The sequence below is a fragment of the Nymphaea colorata genome, chromosome 7 (assembly GCF_008831285.2).
Source record: "Nymphaea colorata isolate Beijing-Zhang1983 chromosome 7, ASM883128v2, whole genome shotgun sequence".
Taxonomy (NCBI): domain Eukaryota; kingdom Viridiplantae; phylum Streptophyta; class Magnoliopsida; order Nymphaeales; family Nymphaeaceae; genus Nymphaea; species Nymphaea colorata.
In genome coordinates, this window is record NC_045144.1 from 19,892,208 (window position 1) to 19,911,186 (window position 18,979).

General features: G+C 40.0%; 1 protein-coding gene across 2 annotated transcripts in view; it reads left to right on the top strand.

The window, feature by feature from the left end:
• Window positions 1-16,618, top strand: part of LOC116258158 (fumarylacetoacetase) — a 33,256-nt gene extending 16,638 nt beyond the window's left edge. For both annotated transcript variants that reach the window (XM_031635307.2, XM_031635309.2), the window contains exons 7-14: window positions 343-442; window positions 523-582; window positions 696-766; window positions 7,466-7,528; window positions 7,644-7,708; window positions 15,652-15,748; window positions 15,876-16,004; window positions 16,415-16,618. In XM_031635307.2, coding sequence (XP_031491167.1) covers window positions 343-442; window positions 523-582; window positions 696-766; window positions 7,466-7,528; window positions 7,644-7,708; window positions 15,652-15,748; window positions 15,876-16,004; window positions 16,415-16,477 — 648 coding nt within the window. In that variant the 3' untranslated portion in view covers window positions 16,478-16,618. The remainder of the gene's footprint in view (window positions 1-342; window positions 443-522; window positions 583-695; window positions 767-7,465; window positions 7,529-7,643; window positions 7,709-15,651; window positions 15,749-15,875; window positions 16,005-16,414) is intronic.
• The last annotated feature ends 2,361 nt before the right edge of the window (window positions 16,619-18,979 follow it).

Below are 18,979 nucleotides of genomic sequence, written 5' to 3' on the forward strand. Positions count from 1 at the left end.
ATATTGGGTCAAGGGCACTCTTAACATTAGCAATATTGTTCATTACAACACACACACACACACACACATATATATATGCACATGTATGTAAAAACCAGATCAGGTCATGATTCTCTCATAAGATGTTGTGACCTGTTGCAGCCCCTTCTTCTCTTTCTTGTGCAGGCATATCTGGTGAAGTCAGTTTTCTGACACTTACATGTGCATGTGCTCTGTTCTTCCCACACTAGTGCATTAGTTAGCTTTTGAAATTGCTCATGTGATAACTTTCTTGAGGTCCCACTTTTATCTGTGGGGAACATTATCTATCTTTCACTAATTCTTTCAGATGATATCTTCCAGGCATCTATAGTTGGTACTGGAAATGCTTTAGGTACAAGTGTGAATGTAAACGAGGCATATGATCATATCTTTGGATTTGTTCTGATGAATGACTGGAGTGGTAATCAACCTCGCACCTTCTAGTTCTAGTCCCTGTATCTCATTTTCAAGAAGTGTGGTTGATGGTGACAAGTTTTGCAGCAAGGGATATCCAGGCGTGGGAATATCAGCCTCTTGGGCCTTTTCTCGGGAAGAGTTTTGGTGGGCAACTTTAATTGTGTAATGGCATGATTGAAATGTATTTTTTTCAAGGTTAAATCATCTAAGTTTTTTCTAATTTGATATATTGCTCATGTGACTTTGTCATTTTCAAGGTACAACAATTTCTCCATGGATCGTGACTCTAGAGGCTCTGGAACCATTTGCTTGTGATTGCCCTAAGCAGGTCTATGTCTTTCTAAGTTCTCTGACTTAGGAACCTCGAAGCTGCTTTCTTTGATTGTGTTAACATGAACTACCAGATACTTCTTGGTCTATGCTTAACCTTGACATGCTTCATGTTTCTTTTGTCCTTATCCTTATTTTTGTCGTCCTTGTTGAGACAAGGCTATTCAGTATATTCTGTAGAAGAATAGGTGGTACTCATCATTGTTTGTTGTCCACGAGTTTTATTGATGTTGTGATAAGCTAGAGATGCTTGCATCATTTTTAACATGGGAGTACATGACTGAATTATTTGGAAAAGGATCCGATATGTTTAACCTTGTCATACAACTCACTATTCTTGAGCAAGTAATTGTCTATCAGAATATGGTGTTAGTTAACTAGGTTATTCTTTGATGGAATCTGTTTCTTCTTTATATAAGGGACTTTATCCTGTCCTTTGCTAAAGCAATCTGTTGCTTCTGTTTAATAATAGAAAAATTGATGGACTATATTTTTAAAGTTTATACCATGTCAAAATAGATGGCTTATTATGCATTTCTGTATGTTGTTGCCATATGCCTGTCAGTATCCCAATTAACTGTTTATATACTGAGTCGTCCATGTAAAGCCGAAACTTGGAACAAAAGAAATAAACTAGGGAATTTTGTGGGGTTGTGGTAGTGCAAGGTGCCTGTGTTTACATGATGAAGATATTGACATAGGTTATGTGGTCATATCATTTATGTTTTGTTGTCTTAATGAAGATATGAAATGGATAATGTAGAAATACGAGCAAGAAGAAGACGAAGAGAAACAATGATCACGATGTAACGTGGAAAACCCTCTACACGAGGGAGAAAAAACCACGAATGAGGAGGAGTTGGTGCCCACTAGCAGCCAGACTCTCTCTCTCTTAAGATTATCATTAACACTTAAGGATTAGGGTTACATGACTTAAGTAGAGCCCAAAACGGGCTACAAGGCGGGTCGGGTATGGATCCGGACCCGAAACCCACAATCTATCAACACTCCCCCTCAAGTTGGGCGTACATATCAAACATGCCCAACTTGGATACATTCCTCTCAAATGAAGCTGAAGGAAGAGCTTTCGTCAGAACATCAGCAGTTTGGTCTTCAGACTTCATGTAAGGTAAGATCAACTCTTTCGCATCAATCCTTTCCCGAATGAAGTGACGATCAATTTCAACATGTTTTGTTCTGTCGTGAAGTACAGGATTGTTGGCTAAGTTGATTGCAGACTTGTTATCACAATACATCTTCATAGGTCCTTCAATCTCTATTCCAATGTCAGTCAACAATATCTTCAACCATAATAACTCTGACACTCCCATAGCAACTGCCCTATATTCTGCCTCTGCACTGGATCTAGAGCAAACATCCTGTCTCTTGCTCCTCCATACAACAAGGTTTCCTCCCAAGTAGACACAGTACCCTGTAGTGGATCGTCTGGTATCACCACAACCTGCCCAATCCGCATCAGAATAGCCCTCGATTTCCACAGTCTCTTGTTTCACATACAGGAGTCCCTTACCAGGATTTTTCTTCAGGTAGCATAGCACTCTGTCCACAGCCTTCAGATGTGCATCGGTTGGCGCATGCATGAATTGGCTCAAAACATTCACCGCAAAGGTGATATCAGGTCTCGTGAGGGTAAGATAAATTAGCTTCCCAACCAAACGTTGATATCTTCCCTTGTCTTCTTCACAGAGAGGCTCTCCATCTCTAAGACTCAACTTGTGCCCAGTGTCAAAAGGGGTAGGAGTAGGTCTACATCCCAATTTACCAGTTTCTTCCAGCAGGTCTAATGTATATTTCCTTTGGTTTAGTACAAGACCAGTACTAGACCTAGCAACCTCCATACCAAGAAAATACCTTAGTTTTCCAAGATCTTTGAGGTCGAATTCTGTAGCCAGTAACCCTTTTAGCTTGATAATCTCCTCCTCATCATCTCCAGTAACAATCATGTCATCTACGTAGACGAGCAGGAGAGTAACCTTGCTCTCCTTCTTCTTCACAAACAGAGTGTGATCTCCATTTCCTTGTTTGTATCCATGACGTATCATCACTCTTCTCAGTCGTTCAAACCACGCTCTGGGCGATTGCTTAAGGCCATACAATGCCTTTTTCAGCTTACAACACATTTCTGGTTCTTCATATCCTGGAGGCATATGCATATATACTTCTTCTTCGAGGTCACCATTGAGGAATGCATTCTTAACATCCAGTTGATACATCTTCCACTCCTTCATCACAGCTAGGGATATAACCACCCTCACAGTCTTCATTTTCGCAACAGGAGCAAAGGTTTCCAAGTAATCAATTCCATATTTCTGGCTAAACCCCTTGGCCACAAGTCGAGCTTTATATCTTTCAACACTCCCATCTGGTTTGTACTTGATGGTATACACCCATTTGGATCCAACTAGGTGAGCGGCTTCAGGAATCTTCACCACTTCCCATGTCAAGTTTCTTCTTAGGGCATCTATTTCTTCTTTCATTGCATCGGCCCACTTGGAATCACTTTGAGCTTCAGCGACAGTCCTGGGAATCACAGCCAAAGAAAGAGTAGAAACAAAGCACTTGTAATCTTTCCCAAGTCTGGAATAAGAAACAAAATTACCAATGGGGTGTTGAGTACATGACCTGACACCCTTTCTCAGGGCAATGGGAAGATCGTCATTCTTCTTTTCAACCTCATCATGGGTCTCCACGGTCTCCTCGGTAGGACTTGGTTCATCCAGGGAAGGAGTGGCATTGGGATTGAAAGTAGATCTAGCATCACAAGTCATCACCTCTGTCCGAGTACCTCGTCTAGAGTAGAACTGTCCAAACAACTGAGGGCCTTCCTTCTCAATGCTATTGTCACCCCTTTCCTCTTTCTCAGGCACATCAACAGTATTAAGTGATTCTGTTTTCTTGTAGTCCAAAAAATCTATAAACTGAAGTTCCTGTCTCTGAGAATACTCTTCCCTGCCCACAGACTGCTCCCCCTGAAGAGGATTCGCACCAAAGTAAGAGGCATGTTCCAAGAAGGTAACATCCCTCGTAACATAAGCTCGACCAGTAATAGGATCAATACATTTGTATCCTTTTTGCGTAGGGGAGTATCCAACAAAGACACCTTTGATAGACCTAGGATCAAGTTTCTTGACATTTGGACTGTGATCATGGATAAAACATACACAACCAAAAACACGAGGAGGAAGAGGAAATGGTGGACGACTGCCAGGAAGCAACGAGTGGGGAGTCCTACCATTCAAAACACGACTGGGCATGCGGTTAATAAGATAGGCACTAGTAAGAACTGCATCACCCCAATAGTGTTTAGGAAGATTTCTCTGAAACAAAAGAGCCCTGGTGACATTAAGAAGTTGACGATTTTTCCTTTCAGCTACCCCATTTTGAGGGGGGGTGTAACTACAGGATGTCTCGTGAACAATCCCCCGTTGTCTAAGAAACTCCTCAACAGGCCGACACATGTACTCACGGGCATTATCGGATCTGAAAGTTTTAACATTCGCACCATACTGGGTATGCACAAGAAGAATAAATGTCTCGATGATTCGAGGAACCTCGCTGCGGTCTTTTAACAAGTATATAAATGTAGCACGAGAGAAATCATCAATGAAAGTGATAAAATACTGGAAACCTTGACGGGTATGAATGCCCGAAGGTCCCCATACATCAGAGTGAATCAGAGAAAAAGCTTCATTAGTACAACTAGAAGAAAGAGGGTACGAAGCCCTCACATGTTTGGCAAACTGACAAACATCACAAGAAATGGAAGACACATCAAAGGAGGAACACAAGTCTGGAAACAAATGTTTCAAAATCCCAAAAGGTAAATGCCCAAAACGTTCATGCCAGTACATAAAAGACTGAAGACAATCTTCTCTTCTCTTATCTGTCTTGCGGATCGCTGTCAACAGAGCGGTAGCCACACGTATGGGAAGACGATATAATCCATCAGAAGCTAAACCAATCCCAATCCTCTTCCCTGTTGAATATAAGTTCACAATTCAATTCTTTAGTAAGTCTACTGACTGATAAGAGATTTAAAGGAAACTGGGGAACATGTAAAGCGCCCTGCACATGAAATTTGTCCAACAAGGACAGAGTGCCTTCGCCTGCCACACAGGTAGAGGAACCATCTGCAAGAGAAACACGTTCCCTTCCCGAGGACAACTTATACTCATGAAACAATTTTGGATTACCTGTCATGTGATGAGTAGCACCACTATCGACAATCCATTCCCCCACAGAAGAGTTACCTTGATTGCCAATAGCTGCAAGAGCATGATTAGCTGTAGTTCCCTCTGAGGTCTCAGTCTTGTTGACATCGAGCCTGCCCAAATAAGCCCTTAGTTCACGAAGCTGGTCAGCAGAAATGGAGACTTTTTCTCCACTAGAGGCTTGCACCTCAGACACGGGCGTTCTCCCAGTCAAAGATCTCCCTCTGTTCCCCTTCTTTTCTGGATGAAGATCCCAGCAATAATCCACAGTGTGACCTGTCTTCTTGCAGTGAGTGCACCGGCGAAGAGACCTAGATGGGCCGCCAGGACCACGACTCACGAGAGCAGATCTCTCGTTATAGGGCACAAGTTCCCTCTTCCCTTCTTTTGTAACAAGCCTTCTCTGTTCTTCCGCTTCAACACAGGAGTACACATCTTCAATACTGGACACCTCCCCTGAATTCAAAATCTGACTTCGAACACCTTCAAACTCATCATTTAAACCTGCTAAAAATAGGAACACCCTGTTTTCCCATTCATGAGCAACATAGAGCGCCTGATCATGGGGACAATGCCAAGGAATATCAGAATGATAGTCAAGCTCTTCCCACTTGGCTTTCAAAGCCCCATAGTACTCTGCAACAGACGAGGTCCCTTGTCGAATGCCATAGACTGTCTTCATTACTTGGTAAGTACGAATTGCGGTCTTCTTTTGGCCATACATTTGCTCGAGGACCACCCACATGTCTCTAGCAGTCTTCTTCTGAAGGATAAGGGGCTGAATATCGGCGGAAACGGAATTGACAATCCAAGTTTTCACTTGATTATCCTCAAGAAACCAAGTATGCCACACATCACTTGTTCTTGCTGGTTCGGGGTTGCTCCCATCAATATAGGCCATGCGACCACGGCCAGCAATCCCCATGGTCATAGCAGGCGACCACGAGAAATAATTATCCTTGGTGAGGCGAAGAGTGATGACCTGCATGGGAACATTCTCAGTTCTAAAAGCCCCTATTTCAGTGGGATTGGTGTTGACGGTTGACGAGGAAGAGGCTGCCATAATCACAGACCAGTCTAGCTACGGGTGAAGCCCAGTAGGCAGCAAGGGCAGCAGGGAGCAACAACACAATACAACACCAAAAAAGGCAGAGAGCAGGCAATGGACAAAACGGAGAACGCCTAAACCTCACTGGCAGAAGAGACAGCAACAGAGAGGCAGCGCCGGAGAAAAAACGAAGCAGAACGGCGCGGCGCTGGGCGGAAACAGACCGCCGGAACCAGGCAGAGCGGCGCACCGGCGGAAGCAGACCGCCGGAAAAAGACACGGCGGTGGGCGATGCGTCGGATGACAGAGAGGAACGCCACTGGACAGAGCGTCGCTGGGCAGGCCGACGCTGGGCGGAAGCGACTGAACAGGAACGACGCTGATCAGGGCGTCGCTGGGCCGGTCGTCGCTAGGCGGAGACGGCGGAATCCTGAGCGGCGCTGATCAGGGCGGCGCTGGGCGGAGACGGCGGCGGGGCGACAGACGAAGCTCAGGCGTCGGGCACGGACGTCAGGCACGGGCGTCGGGCAAAGGCGTCGGGCGAAGCTCGGGCACGAGCGTCGGGCACGGGCGATGAACAGTGCCGGGCGAATCCTCCTCCAACACGGGCAAAAGACAAACCAGAAACGCCGGAACTTCACGGCTCTGATACCATGTAGAAATACGAGCAAGAAGAAGACGAAGAGAAACAATGATCATGATGTAACGTGGAAAACCCTCTACACGAGGGAGAAAAAACCACGAATGAGGAGGAGTTGGTGCCCACTAGCAGCCAGACTCTCTCTCTCTTAAGATTATCATTAACACTTAAGGATTAGGGTTACATGACTTAAGTAGAGCCCAAAACGGGCTACAAGGCGGGTCGGGTATGGATCCGGACCCAAAACCCACAATCTATCAACAGATAAGAAGGCTAAATTAAGTCAGTCAAAACTTTGTGGATAATAAAGAATTGACTGCCATTAATAATCTAATATGAAGGATGGATTGGGTAGCTGCTGTGTCAACCACATGATTTAAGTTGACCAAGCTGGCAGATGAATTTATAGTGCTCCTGGTTGCTGCCTGAGAAAAAAAAAGAAGAAAAAAAAAGGGAGAAGCCAAAATATTTGTCTGATCAAGTAAACCAACCTAGTTTTATGTAGGCCAGCTAGTAGAGTATAATGCACATATGATGTTTATTCTTCTAGACCAGGTTTTGAGGGTTGATATGAAGGACAGGCTATATGACACTATTTCTGCTCTGGGCCGATTTATTTAAACCAAATCTTGGCTGGAAGTTGTATACTTTCTATGCCTGTGCAGTTGTGCTTGTGTGTGTGTGCAGATCCAAGTCATGGAAATTACTTATGCCTGTATATGCAGCATTATTTTGAGGTTGACTGCTGGCTTATCAATCTACTTGTTTAATTGGCAGAATCCACCTCCATTGCCATACTTGACTGAAAGTAGGTCCAAAAATTATGATATTAAATTGGAGGTATTTTTCCACATAACAACATTTATTTAAATATTTATAAATATTTTGGCGGTGCTTGTTGGACTGAGCACTTTATTTTCGTTTTGGACTTAATTATTACTTCATTTATTTTAAGGTACGACTCAAACCTGCTGGAGAAACCCAAGAATCTGTAGTCACAAGGAGCAACTTTTGTAACCTGTAAGATCCATACTGAGATAACTTCACATTTCTTGTGTTTCAATCAGGCTATTAACTGCTGTTAGTTTTGCTGTACCTCTAGGCTGTTCACCGTGAAAAACCTTTGAATTTTAGTCTGTCAGGTAGTTAATTGTTTATTTACTATTGTTGGTTAGTTTAAGCTACTGACTGTCAGTCTGTCTATGAGATTATGTGTTTGCTTGTCTACTATACAGGTGAGCCTATTTATTTTGAAATTGTCCTTGAACATAAATTTTCAGTTCATCATGTTTGGCTCTTCAATCCTTGATCTTATGTTTAAGAAATTTTTTTGAAGTAGCAGAATGGGAATCAAAGCCTGCAACAACCAGAATCTAGTAGTCATTCAAATCTTTAGATTATTTTAGTGGAAGTATTAGAGAAAATGGTTACAGTGGAGGATACATAACACTGAGCTAGTGTAAGTGTAGAAGATATGGAGATCTGTATGACTTGAATCCATGATCAACTTTGTTTCCTGCCTCCCCTGAATCAGGATTCCAACTTGCTCTGTGGTTTTGGTAGATACTCATTTTGGAAAAAATTTTCACACCACATACATATGTCATATAAGTGCAGGGTGCAGATGTGGTTGCAGGTGCAACATTTTTCAAGAAAACATGGGTGCAAGTGCGGGTGTGGGTAGTGGTGCAGCAATCTTTAGAAAAATAAGGATGCAGGTGCGACATTAAAAGAAAATGGGTGTGGGTATGGGGGCTATATATGTACACACACACACATATGTATGTATATATGTATGTATCTATGTGTGCATGTATATGTCCATAAACAATAACTTCAGTCTGATTCAACTAAAAAGAACGCAAATTGTGTGTTGCTGCACACTAGTCATGTTGGCTGACTGGCTCAACTGCAGCAACCGTTTTGAAGAAACCATGTTACTTAGTGTTAACACTTAACACCCCAAATTTTTCCGCATCAAAATTGAAGCAATGTGAAAATTTTACAAAAGAATTGTGAAAAATTGCAATTTCAAAACTAATTTTGAATCTAAAGAACAATTTAGATTCAAATAATGAATTTAACCCGCCACACAAATGCCAATGCAGGATCACGAGTCCAAACTATGTACAAATGTCATTTGACATCCAAATTCAATTACAAATGTCATTTGACATCCAAATCCAATTAGAAATGTCATTTGACATCCAAATTCAATTACAAATGTCATTTGACATCCAAATTCAATTACAAATGTCATTTGACATCCAAATTCAATTACAAATGTCATTTGACATCCAAATTCAATTGCAAATGTCATTTGAAATCCAAATTCAATTACAAATGTCATTTGAAATCCAATTCCAATTGCAAAATTCAAATTTTGACTTAAACCCAAGAATTAGATCTAATTTAGTCTAAAATGTTACGTGGGGTCCACGTGTGGGCCCCCACCTAACACGTGTGGTCAAGAGCCACCCAAGGGGTCACACACCCTTTTTTTAAAAAAAAAATCTCATTTGACATCCAAATTCAATTGCAAATGTCATTAAAGGAGGTGGTTGAACCCACCTCCTCCTCTATATAAGCCTCCCATTGGCCACCAAGGGGGGGACAAATTTTTGAGCATTTCAACAAGTTGGTGCAGCCAAGGAGCTAGGAGGGAGAAGCCAATGAGGAAAAAGAAGATTCGTCCAAACCCTCTTCCCCCCTCTCTCTCTTTTTCTTCTTCATTTTCTCTATTCTTTCTATCGAGTTTGCCAAGTGAGGGTGCTTAAGTGAACTCTTACTTATGATTTTCGTGGAGAGAAGCTCTTTCTTTCCCACTACAAATTCCTGCAAGTGAGTTATTCTTATTCTAGCTTTGCTAAGCAAGAATCCAAGCTTGGATTCTTGCTTTGGATTGCTTGATTTAGAAAACAAGTGAAGATGAAGCATCAAGACCGACCGCAAGGTGAATATCCGCTTTATGGTCGAGACCAGAAGCCAACAAAGGAGAAGGATTGAAATGAAGTTAGAGGAAACTTTTATGGGAGACAAGGAAGAAGAATCCTCCTCAGAAACACTTCCCAGGATAGAAGCAAATGATCAAGAATTTGAAGAATACAAAAGATTCCGGAAATACATGATTATGTTCAATGTAGAACAAGCCCAGACAGAGAGGGCCAAAACGAAAGGGAAGAAAACAAAGAAATATTCATCGACCAGTTCCGACTCTTCTGAAGACACTACCACAGAATCTAGTAATGAAGAAGAACCAAAGACTCCTAAGAAAAAGAAGAAGGGAGAATCCTGGAAAACAAAAATTCAGGAAGTTGAACGCAATTCAACTCAAAGGCAAGAACAAAAAGAATTTCACCTGCGAAGATTTTTCTGAAAGTTTTGAAAATGATAAGCATGTAAAAAACTTGTCTAAGAAATTTATCAAATTTGATGGTCATGGAGACCCAAAGGCACATTTGGCCAGGTTCTTTGCAGAATGCTACAAATTTCGTCACAATTACAGAGCTCTCTTTCAATGTTTCCCAAGGAGTTTGGAATGAACTGCAGCACAGTAGCACCGAGAGCATATCAATCCGGTTGAATTGAAAAATTTTGACAAACTAATCAACCTTTTCATTGAAAGGTTCATCCAAAATGTCGAAACTGCACCAACGATCACCACACTATGTTATCTAAAACAGATGCCTAGTGAAAAGGTCAGAGACTTTATTCAATTATGGAGGTCTTCTTTCAACAAGATGAGAGACCCAATCTCCCAATACCATGCGTTGGGATTGATCGTCAACAATTTAACACAACCACTGAGGAGCCTCATTTCCAATGCTCCAATCAAATCTTTCATTGATTTTATCGAAAGAGCAGAATGCATCGAAGCAGGAATAAAAAATGGAGACTTTGATGTCGTCATCCCGGTAAAGGTTAGAGAAAATACAAAGAAGAACAATAGGAGTCAAAATGTTGTAGTCAATGCCGCCACCTTCAAGAAAGAAAAGTCAGAATATCTCAAGAATAAAGGGTTAATAGGCAAAGCTAGCAGCAGCAGCAGCGGCACTAAAAACAAACATCTTGAATGGGGATACGATAGAAAATTCACCCCATTACAATAGAGTTATGAAGAAGTCATGCACATGTTGATTGAAAAACGCATTCTGTTTCTCCCGAAATTTTCCAACCCCCACCAAAGATGGAGAAAAACAAAGAACAATTCTGCAAATTTCATCGTGCTCCAGGACATGATACAGAAGATTGTCTTGTGCTAAAAAATATTGTGCAAGATGCGGTCGACAAAGAAATCATCAAGGAGGTCAGTGAACAACCGGAAATCCTCAAAAACCCATTTTCTAAACATGGAAAAGGAACAATTTCAATAGTCAGGTTTTCAGCAAATCATCAAATTATGGTGGCAAGCAAAAGGGATAAAGCGTCCCTAGATTTTTTTGGGTTACTTTCCAAACATGGTGAAGCAAACATTAACACGCAAACTGGTTCGGACAAACTGGACAGTCAGACAGAGATATATCAAAAGACACAAATATGGGATCCTGAACCTTTGGAATCCATTTTCAATGAATTAGATCTTTTACTTCAAGTCAAGAATGAAGGATTTAGCCCTAACAGAGGGAATGAATGGGCTATTGAACTATATGAAAATGGTCCGATCACATTTTCTGATAAAGATCTACCAATTGAAGGTGCATCGCATAATGATGTCTTACACATAATGGTAGAAACAAAGGGCATCAGAGTCTCCCATGTTTTAATTGATGGTGGAGCAAGCCTGAATATTTGTCCACAACAGACAACTTGTACATTAGGTATAAGGCAAGCCGACTATGCTCCGTCATCAATTTTCATCCATGGATATGACAGAACAGGACAACCTTGCATAGAATGTATATGTTTGGTTCTGAATATCTCTGAGACATATCATCGGGTTCTATTTCATGTGGTGTATATAGAACCTTCATTATGCGATGCACCTCCAATTGGTAGATCTTTATCAGAAAATGTGATCGGACCATTTTCATATAGTTGAAAAGCCCATTTATTCTCTCTGTTATGGCTAAATCCTTCCTTCTTGACTTGAGATAAGGGATCTAATTCCTTGAAATGGACTCCAAAGGTTCAGGATCTCATATTTGTAACTTTTGATTGATCTTTGCTCGACTGTCTAATTTGTCCGACCCAGTTTGTGTGTTGATGTTTGCTTTATCATGTTTGGAAAGTAACCCAAAGAAATCTATGGACGCTTTATCCCTTTTGCTTGCCACCATAACTTGATGATTTGCTAAAAACCTGACTATTGAAATTGTTCCTTTTTCATGTTTAGGAAATGTGTTTTTGAGGATTTCCGTTTGTTCACTAACCTCCTTGATGATTTCTTTGTTGACCGCATCTTGCACAATATTTTTTACCACAAGACAATCTTTTGTATCATGTTCTGGAGCACGATGAAATTTGCAGGATTGTTCTTTGTTTTTCCCCATCATTGGTGGGGGGGGTTGGAAACTTTCGAGAGAAACAGAGTGCGTCTTTCAATCAACATGTGCATAACTTTTTCATAACTCTGTTGTAATAGGGTGAATTTTCTATCGTATCCCCATCCAGGATGTTTGTTTTTAGTGCCGCCGCTGCTAGCTTTATCCATTACCCCTTTATTCTTGGGATATTTTGACTTTTCTTTCTTGAAGGTGGTGGCATTGGCTAGAGCATTTTGACACTTGTTGTTCTTTTTTGTATCTTCCCTAACCTTTACCGGGATGACGACATCAATGGCTCCATTTTTAATTCCTGCTTCGATGCATTCTGCCCTTTCGGTAAGATCAATGAAAGATTTGATTGGAGCATTGGAAATGAGGCTCCTCAATGGTTGTGTTAAATTGTTGACGATCAATCCCAATGCATTGGATTGGGTCTCTCATCTTGTTGAAAGAAGACCTCCATAATTGAATAAAGTCTCTGACCTTTTCACTAGGCATCTGTTTTAGATAACATAGTGTGGTGATCGTTGGTGCAGTTTCGACATTTTAGATGAACCTTTCAATGAAAAGGTTGATTAGTTTGTCAAAATTTTTCAATTCAACCGGATTGATATGCTCTCGGTACTACTGTGCTGCAGTTCATTCCAAACTCCTTGGGAAACATTGAAAGAGAGCTCTGTAATTGTGACGAAATTTGTAGCATTCTGCAAAGAACCTGGCCAAATGTGCCTTTGGGTCTCCATGACCATCAAATTTGATAAATTTCTTAGACAAGTTTTTTACATGCTTATCATTTTCAAAACTTTCAGAAAAATCTTCGCAGGTGAAATTCTTTTTGTTCTTGCCTTTGAGTTGAATTGCGTTCAACTTCCTGAATTTTTGTTTTCCAGGATTCTCCCTTCTTCTTTTTCTTAGGAGTCTTTGGTTCTTCTTCATTACTAGATTCTGTGGTAGTGTCTTCAGAAGAGTCGGAACTGGTCGATGAATATTTCTTTGTTTTCTTCCCTTTCGTTTTGGCCCTCTTTGTCTGGGCTTGTTCTACATTGAACATAATCATGTATTTCCGGAATCTTTTGTATTCTTCAAATTCTTGATCATTTGCTTCTATCCTGGGAAGTGTTTCTGAGGAGGATTCTTCTTCCTTGTCTCCCATAAAAGTTTCCTCTAACTTCATTTCAATCCTTCTCCTTTGTTGGCTTCTGGTCTCGACCATAAAGCGGATGTTCACCTTGCGGTCGGTCTTGATGTTTCATCTTCACTTGTTTTCTAAATCAAGCAATCCAAAGCAAGAATCCAAACTTGGATTCGAGCTTAGCAAAGCTAGAATAAGAATTAACTCACTTGTTGGAATTTGTAGTGGGAAAGAGAGAGTTTCTCTCCACGAAAATCATAAGTAAGAGTTCATTTAAGCGCCCTCACTTAACTGACCAATGGGAGGCTTATATAGAGGAGGAGGTGGGTTCAACCACCTCCTTTGATTTGCCTTGGAAGATTAGTCAAGGCTTAGAGAGATGGAAAATGGATTAAATGAGTTTTTAATGGCTCTATTTAATCATTCGTATCCCATTTACATGAGCTAGGTGGACTGGGTTGGGTTTATTTCAGACCTAGCTGACCAACTTTGATCAAAATTTCGGACGAAAAAGCCCTTGCATAGGGTTTTGCCTTATTTTATGCTATTTATTTTTTTCTTTGTTTGAAATCGAGCTTGTTAGGTTAAAACCTTGTTGCTAAGCTCTAAATGCCATTGAGTTATGATAATTCAATTTAAATTTGAAAATTCTATCAAATTTGGTTCAAAAAGGGTATTTTCGTCCATAACTTGATTAAAGATGGATTTCAACTGAATCAAACTTTGGTTTGAAATATTGAATTTTAATTTGGTATTTGATTTATACATTTGACAAATCCAAATGTATATGTGTCTTTCATAAATCAATTTAAGCTATGTAATCTCAATTTGACCATAAAAGGGCAAAATTGTCCAGATTGGTCAATTTCGACCAATTGACCAAAGTCAAAACTCATTTGCGAGTAGTTTGACTTTGTATAAGGTAATTTGATAAATTTGAGCTAAGAAAGCTCTTAGTTGAGCTGAATTGTACTTCGACTGAGTTTGGTCAAAGTGGACTCGATTTGGTCAAAGTCTATTTTCGTCCACTGATTGGGTCACGGGACAGACCTACCTTTTTGATTGAGCTGAGCCCATGTTGACCGAGCCTAGCTAAGATTGGTGCCATATTTGGGTGTACTAGGGTCGAGCCTACTTGAATTAAGTGGGTTTGACCAGCCTAGTTATTGTTTCTTGGAGATTGACCTCTCTTTAAAGAGGGTCTAGTTAAAGAAGAGAGGGACATACTTTTCCTAGGTTTCTCATTCATTTCTCCTTGAAAATGACTTTTTTTTTTCATTTAATTGAGAGATTTTTTTTTAAAAAAAAGGGTGTGTGACCCCTTGGGTGGCTCTTGACCACACGTGTTAGGTGGGGCCCACACGTGGGCCCCATGTAACATTTTAGACTAAATTAGATCTAATTCTTGGGTTTAAGTCAAAATTTGAATTTTGCAATTGGATTTGGATTTCAAATGACATTTGCAATTGAATTTGGATGTCAAATGACATTTGTAATTGAATTTGGATGACTCGTAATCCTGCATTCGGATTTGTGTCGCGGGTTAAATTCATTATTTGAATCTAAATTGTTCTTTAGATTCGAAATTAGCTTTGAAATTGTAATTTTTCACAATTCTTTTGTAAAATTTTCACATTGCTTCAATTTTGATATGGAAAAAGTTTGAGGTGTTAACACTTAGATATGTATAGGATTGGTTACTTACAGAACATATCTATTATTAAAAACATACCCAAGATTTTTGTGGCTAGTTGAAAAGATTCATGAATTTCTTTCTGTCAGTTCAGCTGTTAAGTTGATAAAGTTACAATTTTGCACTTAAATTGGACACAAGAAAGTTACATGCCTAACTCTTTGAGTGCTTCTAGATTTGTCTTAACCTAATCTTTTATAGCACCATTAAAAATTCATTCATTTAAAGAATTTTGACATCTTTAAAGAAAAAAATTAATCATAGTTAAACATGCATAGTACTTTTGGGTATGGTTTATCCTTCAATGCAACTGCACACTGATAAACATGAAAATAACTATTAAACATGAAATAGTTTTATCTTGAGCATCTTTTCCACAGTTAGCTGATTGATCAAATTGGACTAATGACAATTGGCAAAAGGGTGTTTTTGATTGACGGTGATAGGCAATATAAAGGAATTGTAGTGCTTGCATAATTGTTTGTGCTCTGGGTTGTTTTTCAATTTCATAGTATAAGATGCAAAATGCATAGTTTTTTATACTGAAACTTGCAGTTATCTCTTTGGATGGTACAGGCTTCCAAATTATGTATTTTGACTTTATTATTTAGTTAATTGTTTCATTAACCTTGATTTTGTGTACTTGCTGAACTAGATATTGGACAGCCACTCAACAGCTTGCGCATCACACTATAAATGGATGCAACTTAAATCCTGGTGATTTGCTAGGAACTGGGACTATCAGCGGCCCTGTATGTTCTAACGTCTAAGTTTTCTGGATGGCTTATAATTTATCAATCAATGTACTCTATAGTTTAAATGACGTTCTAGCTCCAGTTTAAAGAAAAAAAATCTTAGGAAGTTTGATTTTGTCACCAGGATCCAGAATCTCTTGGTTGTATGCTGGAGCTCACTTGGAACGGTCAAAAGCCACTTACCCTACAAAATGGCTCAACTAGGAGTTTTTTGGAAGATGGGGATGAAGTAACTTTGACAGGATACTGTCAGGTAGTGCACTTGAAATATTTAGAATTTTCATCAAATTTTGTAGTTGGTCCTTGATTAACTTAAAGGTGCACTTTCTTGCCAAAAACATCAATCTTTTTCAGTAATTGTCGATTGATGAATTTTAAGATCACAAATTCTTTACAGTATTTGTTTGTCATGGAACTTTTGTATTCATGTTCTAAAGTACTAGCTTGGATGTAAGTCATTTTTCTCACTGCACAGTTTTCCTTTTCCTGTGTTGCTGTAGTTCCTCTCTTTTGCGCCCTGCATCCATTACTGTTACTTGAAATTAGATGTTTCTTTTTTCTGCATGTGGAAACCATGTTAGTGTAAAACACAAAAGTGCAGCTTTTGGAGTTACGTATCACAGAATTCTTTTCAGAGTAATACATCAATTTTTATTGATGCAGGGTGAAGGCTACAGGGTAGGCTTTGGTGAATGTTCTGGGAGGATTCTACCAGCACCCAAATGAGAAAATAAATCTCGAACTTTTTGTGAACATTCTGTTGGATTCTGATACTGATCAGTCTTGAGAGTGAATTATCATGTGCATGAAATCTTATACCTATCCTAAATTTCAATGCTAATGATATCTGATATTTGGAGGTAGCTATTTTACTGGAGCAATAGTCATTATTCACCATTAATGCCTTCGATCTGGCTTTGGGGCCTGACTGTCCATGTATGGAATTTGAATTCCTGACATAGTTGTAGAATTGCAAGTTTTAGATTAGCATGGATGGTGACCAGATAGTCCGTACTTTTCACCCTTTTAGTGAACTTCTTTAATGTGAACGGCACATACAATTTTTATAAGCTTTGTGCTATTGATGATCTGCTCAGCTTAGCTGGAACTCGGGAGTATAATTCTTGTGATGATCTGATTTCCCAGCTGGCTCGAAAGGTCTGTATGTATGTGGGAGGGGATGTGTGCTACTTAATATTGCAAAAGTTCCTGTTATATTAAGGTATTAGGCATCCTTTTAGAACTTATCACACCTTGTCCATGTCATGCTACTAAAGGTTTGAGGTTTGAAGGTCATTAACAATTTCAACACATCGTTTCGACGTTCCATTTTCTGCCGGCTATTTTTGGTTTTCTGGCGATAAGTTTCTCATGGAAATTTTCATTGCATTTAGGCATCCCTACTAGCTTAAATGTAAGCTACAAACGCTGCTATTAAATGTTCCAGTTTGAATATCTTATTCACGCTGGCTGCTTTTCATTTCAAAGTAACTTGATGTCCCAGATTTCAACTGCTGTTGATCTAACAGCATTCTCCTATAGATGTTGTTTTTACCTGTCCTGCCACTGAAACTGGATGTGGTCCAGCAGTCGATGGTTTCATGTCTTCATGATGTACCATTTTGCCTGTCACATGCTAGCACAACCCAGATGAACTCCATGAGGACACAAGTCCCAGCGACGACAACCAAAATGGAACCATTTAGGCTTCTCTTACCTTGCTTCTGTTCATGGCCAGCTTGATTTATCCGTCTGTCTTGATCACTTCTGCACCTCAATAAACACTTCTAGGGCTGCTTCCTTGTTCTTTAATGGGCCTGCTGGTGTCATGGCTAAAGGGGTAATCAGTGTCATTGCCTACATGACTTGGGCTTGCGTCAGGTTTCATGTATGTATTTGTTTCTGATCCAAAAGTTGGAAATGGTTGCAGATGTGTGTCGGGTAGATTCAATCTCCCAAGGTGTAATGCAACGCTGTGACGTGCAGAAAACATAGAGCTGTTTTCAAATGAAGGGCTAGGTTGGTAAACATGTGGTCCGTTAAAAAAAAAATATCTCATTTGTGAAGGCAGAAAAAAATAGAAGAGAAGTCGATCGCTGCTAGTTTTTTGCCTCTGCTTTCTACTCTTGGTTGTTTAATGCTGCTTTTTCATATGGATAACTGCTCATTCTGTTGCAAAAACAGCATTTTCTCTTTCTTGCACGATAGGAACTAGAAGTCCTACGGAATATGTACACAATAAAAACTCAACCCAAATCAGATTCATTTGCACTGCCAAGAAAAGCAAATGTTTCCTCCCCTCCTGAGTCATGCCTTTACAAGCAACAGACCATTTGTTTTGGCCGACCACCATCACACGAGAGAGGAGAGAGAAAGCAGCGTGTTTAACCCAATGTTATTAGCATTGTGTTTGGAATCGAATTGCCCAAGTTACCAATTCAGTGCATTGACTGATTCACGGTGATTTAGTTCGATTCTGTATGAGCAAAAATATTTCTCTCTCTCTCTCTCTCTCTATTATATATATATATTTAAAAATGGTAGGTGGTAATCCTGAATCAGCCATTGAATGGGCCACTGATGCGGCTTTGAGTTGGCCGATTCCGTTTATATTGGTCCGACCGACCCTAATTCTCAGTTGTTACTTTTACTTTAAAACAATATTTTTTTAAAGTGGAGGTCCGAGAGCGATGTCGCCTTCAAACTGTTTGTGGGTGCCGAGAACAGCGTCGATGGAAACCCCAAAGCGAGACAAAGAGAGAAAGAAAGAGAAGGCCGAAGAGAGTGAGAAAGCCAGAGAGACGACCAGGGGATTGAAGCAGCAGCAGCGCGAACCATGAGGCAGCAGCAAGAGCAAGACGCGAGAGGCAGCGGCAGGAGGAAGACACGAGCCCTAACAGGCAAAAGAAAAAAACCTGGAAGTATGTTTCCACTCCTCGGTGGAAACATGTTTTCAGAAATATTTTTTTGAAAACGGATTTAACGGTCATTAAAAAAATTTCGCGTTTGATGAAATCTAAAATTTTTTAAAATTTCGATTTTACAGGATTTTTTCTGCCCGTCAAACGGGCCCTTGAGTAGTCTCAGCTAAGGCTTTCTCATGTTAATAATAATAATATTAGCAGGATTGTGCATGTTATATTCCTGAATAGTCTATATAAATATTTTTATAGCAATGATCTACCTGTCAAACGCCTCTCGCTTTGACTGGGTAATTTTCCAATTTCC